Source organism: Oncorhynchus mykiss, chromosome 7 (assembly GCF_013265735.2).
Source record: "Oncorhynchus mykiss isolate Arlee chromosome 7, USDA_OmykA_1.1, whole genome shotgun sequence".
NCBI classification, from domain to species: Eukaryota; Metazoa; Chordata; class Actinopteri; order Salmoniformes; family Salmonidae; genus Oncorhynchus; species Oncorhynchus mykiss.
The window spans coordinates 5,655,383-5,668,578 of record NC_048571.1 but is presented as its reverse complement, the minus strand read 5'-3'; the positions used below and the strand labels follow the sequence as shown (position 1 = coordinate 5,668,578).

Here is a 13,196-nt window from a genome sequence, read left to right as displayed (position 1 = left end):
ATTTCCCCCTCTCTCTTTCCCACTCTCCCTCTTTCTCTCACGCGCTCTCTCTCTCTCTCGCTCTCTCTCTCACTCTCTCTCTATCTCTCTCCCTCTCTCTCTCTCTCTCCCTCTCTCTCTCTCGCTCTCTCTCTCTCTCTCTCTTTCTCTCTCTCTCTACCTTCCAGTTGTTGGGCTCGGCGATGCGTCGGTACTGCAGCTCGAAGACCAGGGTGATCCAACCGTACTGGATGTGGGAGGGATTGGGGTAAACCCAGGACACCATGGCGGTGCGGCCAGCTTCCTCCTCCGTCTCGTTCAACAGGGTGTAGGTCAAGTTAACCGGAGCCTCTGTCTCCACTGCAGACAGACAGACAGACAGACAGACAGCAGAGAGAGCGTTAGGACATGGACAGAGAGGGAAGAAGTGAAGCCAAGAAAACTGCATGGCGTGGGCTTGTTATGGTTGTATGCTTCACAGGGAGCAAAGAAGAGCTAGAACGTAAGGTGAAAGGAAAAGGCCTAGGCTGGCAGTCAGGGGGAGGGGAGAATACACAATGAACAGCAAACAGGATGTGGAGGGACAACAGAGGAGACAACAAGCAACATGCTGAGGTAATGGTACGTGAATGGGGTTATCTTTTATAATGAACATGGAGAAAGGCCAGTTGGAAGGGGTATCAGAGTAAGAAGGGGAAGTTGAATAGGTTCTGAATGACACATCTCTATTGTTACCGTGAGAAAAAGCCAAGAGCCTGGAGAGGAACCCTTCTATTTTCCTTCACATGCGTTACTATTCTCTGTGCATACGGAAGCACAATGTAGACATGAGTGGTGACTGTTTGCAATGCGCATACAGTATTGAACATTCACATGCACATGCACGTGTACACAAACACACACACACAAATCAGGGTGCTCTTTCCATCGGCTTTGGGAGTGCACTCACTGATGGAGAAGTAAGGGGAACAGAATGTCTCTGATGGGATCAGATGTGCCCTGCTGGGAGGGGACTAACTCCCATTGGACTGAATTGAAATGAGGAAGAGCTGACGTCACACACACAGGGAGAGGAGGCGTGGCCGACGCCAGACACACAGGAAGAGACATCACAAATATCAGACACAACAGTGGGTTAACACAACAGTCATAGGTTGAGCCGAAATAGCACCCTATTCCATTTACTATAGTGTACTGAAATAGCACCCTATTCCATATACTACAGTGTACTGAAATAGCACCCTATTCCCCTTAGGTTCTGGTCAAAAGTAGCACACTATCTAGAGCAACTAGAAAGGCAACTAGATTCAGCTGTGGGACGACTTTTGTTGGAGCTAATGGTTGGGGGGCTGGAAAATAATGATAATAATTTGTACACTGCAAATTGACCACAACTATGCCCCAAAAGAGATTGTATTTGAAAATAACAGTAATAATAATTTCATACCTTGATTACATTGAGACAACATCACGTATTTCTCTTTTTATTCACATTTGTGTGAATACTTGGGAACAGATTTCCTAAATGAAACTCAATTTTAGATGAATTGTTGCTGATTTTACAGGGTTTTTTTTGGGGGGGGGGGGGGGTAAGAGAAATCGCTAGCCAGATGGTTTTAGATCTCGGGAGCAGGATGCCGTTCCAGACTGAGTGGAGCCCCCAGGTGGTCTATATCAGGGGTTCCCAAACTTTTCCACTTGGGGCCCCCATTCCCGCATTGGGGAACAGCCTGCGCCCCCCCACACATGCGCCATGTCTATTTCTATGGGCACAAGCTCTGTTCATGACACAAACTGTTCACACCCTTAGTTTAGCAGGTTTCTGTAATTCTACACATTTTGTCATGGGGTGAAAATAACATTTATCAGTTTTAAAGCTAATTTTATTGCAATTCTATTCATTTTGCCATGTCCAATGTGTATACATGTTATATTTGAGTGACTAAAAACGTCCAACAATATCTATGGGCTAAAAAACATATATAAATACACTTTATCTGACATGGGCTAGTTGAGCTGGACATTTCTGACAAGTTATAAATAGCTCTCTAAGTTATGTAATGACTGACATGACAAGAGGAACTGATGATGTACTACCCAATTTTGACCAAGTTTGACCGTGGTCTATATCCCCCTGTTCCTATATCATCCACATCCAGACAGTGGTCTATATCACCCTGTTCCTATATCATCCACATCCAGACAGTGGTCTATATCACCCTGTACCTATATCAGCCACGTCCAGACAGTGGTCTATATCCCCCTGTTCCTATATCATCCACATCCAGACAGTGGTCTATATCACCCTGTTCCTATATCATCCACATCCAGGCAGTGGTCTATATCACCCTGTACCTATATCAGCCACATCCAGACAGTAGTCTATATCCCCCTGTTCCTATATCATCCACATCCAGACAGTGGTCTATATCACCCTGTTCCTATATCATCCACATCCAGGCAGTGGTCTATATCACCCTGTACCTATATCAGCCACATCCAGACAGTGGTCTATATCACCCTGTACCTATATCATCCACATCCAGGCAGTGGTCTATATCACCCTGTTCCTATATCATCCACATCTAGGCAGTGGTCTATATCACCCTGTACCTATATCAGCCACATCCAGACAGTGAACTATATCACCCTGTACCTATATCATCAGCCACACCCAGACAGTGATTTATATCTCGCTGTACCTATATCAGCCACGTCCAGACAGTGGTCCTTGGAGCTGAACACTCCGTGGGAGGTCCTGGCCATCACGTTCATGCAGTATATGGTCCAGATTGACGTGTGGCCGCTGTCAAAGTGACAACTGTTGGGGCCGCCCGTTACATAGTCTGGACACTCACGCCTCGGCCCCTTTCTGTGACAAACAAGAAAGGAATGATATGGTCAATTCAATTCAACTCAACTAATTTCTTTGAATGAAGACGGTTTCTTAGGGTACATTGTTCCTACACGATGTGATGGAATGAAAATACCTGCATTTATTGGGGGGAAAAGCCTTGAAATTAAAAATTAATCTTAGAGTAATTCAAGGAGTTTTTTTAATGAATGCATGATTTTATGCTCTACCAATCCTGCAACAAGGAGAGTACAATGTGTGTACTGTGTATATATACAGTATACAGTACATGGTGTGTACATATACAGTATATTGTTCCTGGTGTGTGTATATACAGTGCCTTCGGAAAGTATTCAGACCCCTTGTCTTTTTCCACATTTTGTTACGTTACAGCCTTGTTCTAAAATTGATTAAATAAAATAAAAAACTCAGCAATCTACACACCATACACCATAATCACATATGTGGTTTATTTAAATTTTTGCACATTCATAAAAAACAAAACAGAAATACCTTATTTACATAAATATTCAGACCCTTTGCTATGAGACTCGAAATTGAGCTCAGGTGCATCCTGTTTCCATTGATCGTCCTTGAAATGTTTCTACAACTTGATTGGAGTCCACCTGTGGTAAATTCAATTGATTGGACATGATTAGGGGCGGCAGGGTAGCCTAGTGGTTAGAGCGTTGGATTAGTAACCGGAAGGTTGCAAGCAACCGGAAGGTTGCAACCTCTGTGCTGACAAGGTGCAAATCTGTCATTCTGAATAGGCAGTTAACCCACTGTTCCTAGGCCGTCATTGAAAATAAGAATTTGTTCTTAACTAACTTGCCTAGTTAAATAAAGGTAGAATATATACATTTTTTTTGAAAGGCACACACACCTGTCTTTATAAGGTCCCACAGTTGCCAGTGCATGTCAGAGCAAAAGCCATGATGTCTAAGGAATTGTCTGTAGAGCTTCAAGACAGGATTGCATCGAGGCACAGATCTGGGGAAGGGTACCAAAACATTTATGCAGCATTGAAGGTCCCCAAGAACACAGTGGCCTCCATCGTTCTGAAATGGAAGAAGTATGGAACCACAAAGACTTTTCCTAGAGCTGGCCGCCCAGCCAAACTGAGCAATCGTGGGAGAAGGGCCTTGGTCTGGGAGGTGACCAAGAACACAATGGTTACTCTGAAAGAGCTCCAGAGTTCCTCTGTGGAGATGGGAGAACCTTCCAGAAGGACAACCATCTCTGCAGCACTCCAGAAATCAGGCCTTTATGGTAGAGTGGCCAGACGGAAGTCTTTCCACAGTAAAAGGCACATGACAGCCCGCTTGGATTTTGCCAAAAGGAACCTAAAGGACTCTCAGACCATGAGAAACAAGATTCTCTGGTCTGATGAAACCAAGATTGAACTCTTTGGCCTGAATGCCAAGCATCACGTCTGGAGGAAACCTGGCACCTGTTGGGGCCGCCCGTTACATAGTCTGGACACTCACGCCTCGGCCCCTTTCTGTGACAAACAAGAAAGGAATGATATGGTCAATTCAATTCAACTCAACTCATTTCTTTGAATGAAGACGGTTTCTTAGGGTACATTGTTCCTACACGATGTGATGGAATGAAAATACCTGCATTTATTGGGGGGAAAAGCCTTGAAATTAAAAATTAATCTTAGAGTAATTCAAGGAGTTTTTTTAATGAATGCATGATTTTATGCTCTACCAATCCTGCAACAAGGAGAGTACAATGTGTGTACTGTGTATATATACAGTATACAGTACATGGTGTGTACATATACAGTATATTGTTCCTGGTGTGTGTATATACAGTGCCTTCGGAAAGTATTCAGACCCCTTGTCTTTTTCCACATTTTGTTACGTTACAGCCTTGTTCTAAAATTGATTAAATAAAATAAAAAACTCAGCAATCTACACACCATACACCATAATCACATATGTGGTTTATTTAAATTTTTGCACATTCATAAAAAACAAAACAGAAATACCTTATTTACATAAATATTCAGACCCTTTGCTATGAGACTCGAAATTGAGCTCAGGTGCATCCTGTTTCCATTGATCGTCCTTGAAATGTTTCTACAACTTGATTGGAGTCCACCTGTGGTAAATTCAATTGATTGGACATGATTAGGGGCGGCAGGGTAGCCTAGTGGTTAGAGCGTTGGATTAGTAACCGGAAGGTTGCAAGCAACCGGAAGGTTGCAACCTCTGTGCTGACAAGGTGCAAATCTGTCATTCTGAATAGGCAGTTAACCCACTGTTCCTAGGCCGTCATTGAAAATAAGAATTTGTTCTTAACTAACTTGCCTAGTTAAATAAAGGTAGAATATATACATTTTTTTTGAAAGGCACACACACCTGTCTTTATAAGGTCCCACAGTTGCCAGTGCATGTCAGAGCAAAAGCCATGATGTCTAAGGAATTGTCTGTAGAGCTTCAAGACAGGATTGCATCGAGGCACAGATCTGGGGAAGGGTACCAAAACATTTATGCAGCATTGAAGGTTGTCACGCCCTGACCATAGTTTACTTTGTATTTTCTATGTTTTGATTGGTCAGGGTGTGATCTGAGTGGGCATTCTATGTTTCATGTCTTGTTTGTCTATTTCTATGTTCAGCCTGATATGGTTCTCAGTCAGAGGCAGGTGTTCGTCATTGTCTCTGATTGGGAACCATATTTAGGTAGCCTGGGTTTCACTGTGTGTTTGTGGGTGATTGTTCCTGTCTATGTGTTTTCACCAGATAGGGCTGTTTAGGTTTTCGTTACGTTCATCACGTTCTTTATTTTGTAGTGTTTGTACTGATTCGTGTTTTATGTTTGCTCATTAAAACATGGATCGCAATCTACACGCTGCATTTTGGTCCGACTCTCCTTCTCATAAAGAAAACCGTTACAGAATCACCCACCACCAACGGACCAAGCAGCGTGTCAACAGGCAGCAGCAGCAGCGTAAAGAGGAATGGACATGGGAGGACGTTTTGGATGGCAAGGGCTGTTACACTTGGGAGGAGATACTGGCTGGAAGAGATCGCCTCCCATGGGAACAGGTGGAGGCACTTAGGAGAGCAGAGGCAGCCGGAGAGAGGAGCCGGCGATATGAGGGAACACGGCTGGCAAGGAAGCCCGAGAGGCAGCCCCAAAAATTTCTTGGGGGGGGGCTAACAGGGAGTATGGCTACGCCAGGTAGGGGACCTGGGCAGACTCCCTGTGCTTACCGGGGGGCTAGAGAGACCGGACAGGCACCGTGTTATGCAGTGGTGCGCACGGTGTCTCCAGTGCGGGTGCATAGCCCGGTGCGGTATATTCCAGCTCCGCGTGTCGGCCGGGCTAGAATGAGCGTCGAGCCTAATGCCATGAAGCCGGCTCTACGCAGCTGGTCCCCAGTGCGTCTCCTTGGGCCGGTTTACATGGCACCAGCCTTGCGCTCGGTTTCTCCGGTTCGCCTGCATAGTCCAGTGCGGGCTATTCCACCTCGCCGCACTGGCAGGGCGACCGTGAGCATTCAACCAGGTAAGGTTGGGCAGGCTCGGTGCTCAAGAGCTCCAGTGCGCCTGCACGGTCCGGTTTTTCCAGTACCACCTCCACACCCCAGCCCTCCGGTAGCAGCTCCCCGCACCAGGCTTCCTGTGCGTGTCCTCGGCCCAGTACCACCAGTGCCAGCACCACGCATCAGGCCTACAGTGCGCCTCGCCTGTTTAGCGCTGTCGGAGCCTTCCTCCTCTCCAGCGCTGTCGGAGTCTCTCACCTGTTCAGCGCTGCCAGAGCCTTCCTCCTCTTCAGCGCTGTTGGAGTCTCCCGCCGGTTTAGCGCTGTCAGAGCTTTCCGCCTCTACAGCGTTGCCGGAGTCTCCCGCCTGTTCAGAACTGCCAGTTAGCATAGAGCTGCCAGTTAGCATAGAGCTGCCAGTTAGCATAGAGCTGCCAGTTAGCATAGAGCTGCCAGTTAGCATAGAGCTGCCAGTTAGCATAGAGCTGCCAGTTAGCATAGAGCTGCCAGTCTGCAAGGAGCTGCCAGTCTGCAAGGAGCTGCCAGTCTGCATAGAGCTGCCAGTCTGCAAGGAGCCGCCAGAGCTGCCTGTCTGCAGGATTCCGCCAAAGCTGCCAGTCTGCAAGGAGCCGCCAGAGCTGCCAGTCTGCAAGGAGCCGCCAGAGCTGCCAGTTAGCATGGAGCAGCCAGGGCCGCCAGTCAGCATGGAGCAGCCAGGGCCGCCAGTCAGCATGGAGCAGCCAGGGTCGCCAGTCAGCATGGAGCAGCCAGGGCCGCCAGTCAGCATGGAGCAGCCAGGGCCGCCAGTCAGCATGGAGCAGCCAGTCAGCATGGAGCAGCCAGTCAGCATGGAGCAGCCAGTCAGCATGGAGCAGCCAGAGCAGCCAGTCAGCATGGAGCAGCCAGAGCTGCCAGTCAGCATGGAGCAGCCAGTCAGCATGGAGCAGCCAGAGCTGCCAGTCATCATGGAGCAGCCAGTCAGCATGGAGCAGCCAGAGCTGCCAGTCGACCAGACTCTCCCAGATCTGCCAGTCGACCAGACTCTCCCAGATCTGCCAGTCGACCAGACTCTTCCAGATCTGCCAGTCGACCAGACTCTTCCAGATCTGCCAGTCGACCAGACTCTTCCAGATCTGCCAGTCGACCAGACTCTTCCAGATCTGCCAGTCGTCCAGACTCTTCCAGATCTGCCAGTCGTCCAGACTCTTCCAGATCTGCCAGTCGACCAGACTCTTCCAGATCTGCCAGTCGACCAGACTCTTCCAGATCTGCCAGTCGACCAGACTCTTCCAGATCTGCCAGTCGACCAGACTCTTCCAGATCTGCCAGTCGACCAGACTCTTCCAGATCTGCCAGTCGACCAGACTCTTCCAGATCCGCCAGTCGTCCAGACTCTTCCAGATCCGCCAGTCGTCCAGATTCTCCCAGATCCGCCAGTCGACCAGATTCTCCCAGATCCGCCAGTCGACCAGATTCTCCCAGATCCGCCAGTCGACCAGATTCTCCCAGATCCGCCAGTCGACCAGATTCTCCCAGATCCGCCAGTCGACCAGATTCTCCCAGATCCGCCAGTCGACCAGATTCTTCCAGATCTGCTAGTCGACCAGGATCTGCTGAAACCGCCAGCCAGCCAGGTTCTGGTAGTTTCTACTACCTGCCTGGGCTTCTTCTCAGTGCTGAGCTTCTTCTCAGTGCTGAGCTTCCTCTTAGTGCTGAGCTACCCATCTGTCCCGAGTTACCTCTGTCCCGAGCTGTCCCTCTGTCCCATGTTATCATTGTGGTGGGTAACCTATTTAGGGACGTTTAGGAGGGGGATTAAAACTGTCATGGAGTGGGGTCCACGTCCAGCGCCAGAGCCGCCACCGCGGACAGATGCCCACCCAGACCCTCCCCTATAGGTTCAGGTTTTGCGGCCGGAGTCCGCACCTTGGGGGGGGGGTACTGTCACGCCCTGACCATAGTTTACTTTGTATTTTCTATGTTTTGATTGGTCAGGGTGTGATCTGAGTGGGCATTCTATGTTTCATGTCTTGTTTGTCTATTTCTATGTTCAGCCTGATATGGTTCTCAGTCAGAGGCAGGTGTTCGTCATTGTCTCTGATTGGGAACCATATTTAGGTAGCCTGGGTTTCACTGTGTGTTTGTGGGTGATTGTTCCTGTCTATGTGTTTTCACCAGATAGGGCTGTTTAGGTTTTCGTTACGTTCATCACGTTCTTTATTTTGTAGTGTTTGTACTGATTCGTGTTTTATGTTTGCTCATTAAAACATGGATCGCAATCTACACGCTGCATTTTGGTCCGACTCTCCTTCTCATAAAGAAAACCGTTACAAAGGTCCCCAAGAACACAGTGGCCTCCATCGTTCTGAAATGGAAGAAGTATGGAACCACAAAGACTTTTCCTAGAGCTGGCCGCCCAGCCAAACTGAGCAATCGTGGGAGAAGGGCCTTGGTCTGGGAGGTGACCAAGAACACAATGGTTACTCTGAAAGAGCTCCAGAGTTCCTCTGTGGAGATGGGAGAACCTTCCAGAAGGACAACCATCTCTGCAGCACTCCAGAAATCAGGCCTTTATGGTAGAGTGGCCAGACGGAAGTCTTTCCACAGTAAAAGGCACATGACAGCCCGCTTGGATTTTGCCAAAAGGAACCTAAAGGACTCTCAGACCATGAGAAACAAGATTCTCTGGTCTGATGAAACCAAGATTGAACTCTTTGGCCTGAATGCCAAGCATCACGTCTGGAGGAAACCTGGCACCACTCCTACGGTGAAGCATGATCTGGTTAGACTGTAAAGTCTCCTTCCAGACCCATATCAAACATCTCCAATCCAAAGTTAAATCTAGAATTGGCTTTTGCAACAAAGCATCCTTCACTCATGCTGCCAAACATACCCTCGTAAAACTGACCATCCTACCAATCCTCGACTTTGGCGATGTCATTTACAAAATAGCCTCCAATACCCTACTCAACAAATTGGATGCAGTCTATCACAGTGCCATCCGTTTTGTCACCAAAGCCCCATATACTACCCACCATTGCGACCTGTACGCTCTCGTTGGCTGGCCCTCGCTTCATACTCGTTGCCAAACCCACTGGCTCCATGTCATCTACAAGACCCTGCTAGGTAAAGTCCCCCCTTATCTCAGCTCGCTGGTCACCATAGCATCTCCCACCTGTAACACACGCTCCAGCAGGTATATCTCTCTAGTCACCCCCAAAACCAATTCTTTCTTTGGCCGCTTCTCCTTCCAGTTCTCTGCTGCCAATGACTGGAACGAACTACAAAAATCTCTGAAACTGGAAACACTTATCTCCCTCACTAGCTTTAAGCACCAACTGTCAGAGCAGCTCACAGATTGCTGCACCTGTACATAGCCCACCTATAATTTAGCCCAAACAACTACCTCTTTCCCTACTGTATTTAATTTATTTATTTATTTTGCTCCTTTGCACCCCATTATTTTTATTTCTACTTTGCACATTCTTCCATTGCAAATCTACCATTCCAGTGTTTTACTTGCTATATTGTATTTACTTTGCCACCATGGCCTTTTTTTGCCTTTACCTCCCTTCTCACATCGTATATAGACATGTTTATACTGTATTATTGACTGTATGTTTGTTTTACTCCATGTGTAACTCTGTGTCGTTGTATCTGTCGAACTGCTTTGCTTTATCTTGGCCAGGTCGCAATTGTAAATGAGAACTTGTTCTCAACTTGCCTACCTGGTTAAATAAAGGTGTTCTCAACTTGCCTACCTGGTTAAATAAAGGTGTTCTCAACTTGCCTACCTGGTTAAATAAAGGTGTTCTGAACTAGCCTACCTGGTTAAATAAAGGTGAAATAAAAATACAAATAAATGATGGTGGCAGGGATGTTTTTCAGGGGCAGGAACAGGGAGACTAGTCAGGATCGAGGGAAAGATGAACAGAGCAAAGTACAGAGAGATCCTTGATGAAAACCTGCTCCAGAGCACTCAGGACCTCAAACTGGGACAAAGGTTCACCTTCCAACAAGACACCAGATCCCGGACCTGAACCCGATCTAACATCTCTGGAGAGACCTGAAAATAGCTGTGTTTTCACTTTGTCATTATGGGGTATTGTGTGTAGATTGAGGAGGACATATTTTTATTTCATCCATTTTAGAATAAGGCTGTAACTTAAAAAATGTGGATCAAGGGGTCTGAATACAAATGCATTGTACAGTAATAGTACGTACTCTAAGGAGTAGGTGAGGCTATAGGTGACGTTGTCACTCTCGGAGTTGTTGTCAAGGGGATGCCACCAGCAGGTGAAGACCTCCATGTTGGGCGAGCGGCAGTAGTAGATGTGGGGCCGGGTCGTCACGGCAACAGCACCTGGGGGATAAAACGAGAGGTTAATGACTGTAACAGTCTCTACGGATATCTGCATTCACTGTCGGCTTTTTCTAACAGACTGATATATTTTTCTATGCACTGTTCTGGTGAATTCACAGATCAACAATTTATAAACATGAAGAAATACATGCCAAAATCATTCAGCTATCAAAATAATCCATATTATAAAACATCAGCCTCTTAACATTTCACCGGGCCTCTCAGGAAACTCAAATCCAGGTTCATGACATTTGGACTAACGCAAAAAACTGTTAATCCAGGTTTATGACATTTGGGTGAACGCTAATAACTGTTAATCCGTTAACCAGTATAGAAGCTCACAAAGGGTGAGGTGAGTTTGTCTGGATGGCGATGCGGGAACAACCCCATGTGATACAAACTAAGGAAGTTTGAACACAAGTGTTTTGTGAATTTATTTTCTTCTTATGTCATTGAACTGGAAACAGAGATCTCATATGTTTGAAAACAAACAGTTGTAAAGCATAGCACACACACTGAAGGGGGGGTCTAGTTGCACCAAAAACAAGTTGACGCTAATATACAGGTTGGTCTTACGACTCTTGTTGAGAGCAGCAGCTGGTAGGAAACTGACCTGAACCCCAAATCAAACAGCAGGACCTCGTGAGAAGGATTACATCTCCAACAGTGACACTCAGGCTGACTGGAACAAACAGTTACTGTTTAAATCCATTTATTTCCCTGAAGAAGCACATTATGTAACTTACAGTGACGTGGATACTTGTATAGACAGTACATTTTTCTTTAATGATTAACCCATGATATGTTTTATGAGGCTATTAAACCATGACAAGTTTTATGAGGCTAATGAACATGACCGTCTTGAATGAGACTGTTCAATTGACAGTTAATGTTCTATGTACAGTATTTCCCATGTCAGGAAATACAGTGTTTTTGAGGCAGTACGGCAGTGACAGACTGACTTGTGTCACACACACACGCACGAATGCACATGCACGCAAATACACACACACGCACACGCACACATATACACACACACACATACACACACACACACTCCCTGCTGTGGAGGTGCATCCAGGTAACATCTGTTGAGAGACTTATAATGAGGTGAGGTCACTAGAGAGAACAGGCCTTGACCTACCCATTGTCTAATGACTGACTGAGATTACTGGTCCACTGAGAAGTATTACTACATACTGTACTTCTTAATGGACCAGTAATCTCAGTCAGTCAGCAAATTAAACAAAAGCAAAGAACCTTGCCAATGGATTTTTTCAGAATCACAAATCCTACTAGGAAAACAGGACCACTCTGGAAACTGGCCTTATAGACTACATGTGACAGGCATATATAACAGTACATACACTGTGCTGTACTTTAGATAGATATGACATTGGCAGTTTCCTATTCATAGGCGCTTGGCAGTGTTTGAGGCACACATACAGTGCTTTGGGAAAGTATTCAGACCCCTTCCCCTTTTCCACATTTTATTACGTTATAGCCTTATTCTAAAATTAATTCATTAAAAATCCTCATCAATCTACACACAATATCCCATAACTACAAACCTGAAAACAGCTTTTTAGAGTTTTTTCTAATTTATTAAAAATAAAAAACTGAAATATCTTATTTACATAAGTATGAATTTGAGGCACATAATGAGTTATTCATGACAACAACGAACAAGATGAAAATAGGGTCTATATACCAAGTCAACATACATACTGGTGTGTCAACCAGAGGGTCAATATACTGGTGGGAGGAGCGATAGGAGGACGGGCTCTTTGATGACGTGGATGTCAGGTTGGATTAAATGTGGAAGACACATTTCAGTTGAATGCATTCAGTTGTACAACTGACTATGTATCCCTCTTTCCAGTTCCTTTCATTGTAATGGCTGCAATGGAATACATGGCACTTTGACTATTACAATGAGCCCATCCTCCTATAGCTTCTCCCACCATCCTCCTAGGATGTCAAAATACAGTAGCGCTATATGCCAGTGTTTGTGGGTGGGGTCTCATTGTCTGAGCGAAACTAGCTGTCTGTAGGTGACGTGTGTGTGCACGTGTGTGTGCATGTGTGTGTGTGTGTACATGTGGGTGTGTGCAACTAACACTGTTACTGTAGTGAATATCCATTACCCTCTGGCTAATCCCAGCTGCAGATATCAGTAAACAGGAAGTAGAGGAAACTAGATTTAGAAAAAGGACGACAATGCCTCTGAAGATGTTCCTCCTCTCTACGTTTTCTACCATTCATGTGATCTGGATTTTCTCCCTTCCTTCCCTCCTGGGCAGTGCAGTAATCACCTTACTGTGACATGTATTTCCCATTCCAGTATCAACTATACCCTGTCTGGGTTGGTTCAATGCCATGGTTCTCCCTCCAGCACCAACCTATCCTACACACAGTCCTACGTCAACTCAGCTGTCAGTACCACTAAAGCAGACAGCAACAACTCCCTTCTGTGGTTTGATGGTTCAGCTAGTTCACT

General features: G+C 46.1%; 1 protein-coding gene across 1 annotated transcript in view; it reads right to left on the bottom strand.

Moving 5' to 3' along the window:
- Positions 1-13,196, bottom strand: part of LOC118965336 (prolactin receptor-like) — a 32,595-nt gene that overhangs the window by 6,955 nt on the left and 12,444 nt on the right. The window contains exons 9-11 of the mRNA XM_036984390.1: positions 10,558-10,696; positions 2,682-2,851; positions 161-339 (exon numbers count right to left, since the gene is read on the bottom strand). Coding sequence (XP_036840285.1) covers positions 161-339; positions 2,682-2,851; positions 10,558-10,696 — 488 coding nt within the window. The remainder of the gene's footprint in view (positions 1-160; positions 340-2,681; positions 2,852-10,557; positions 10,697-13,196) is intronic.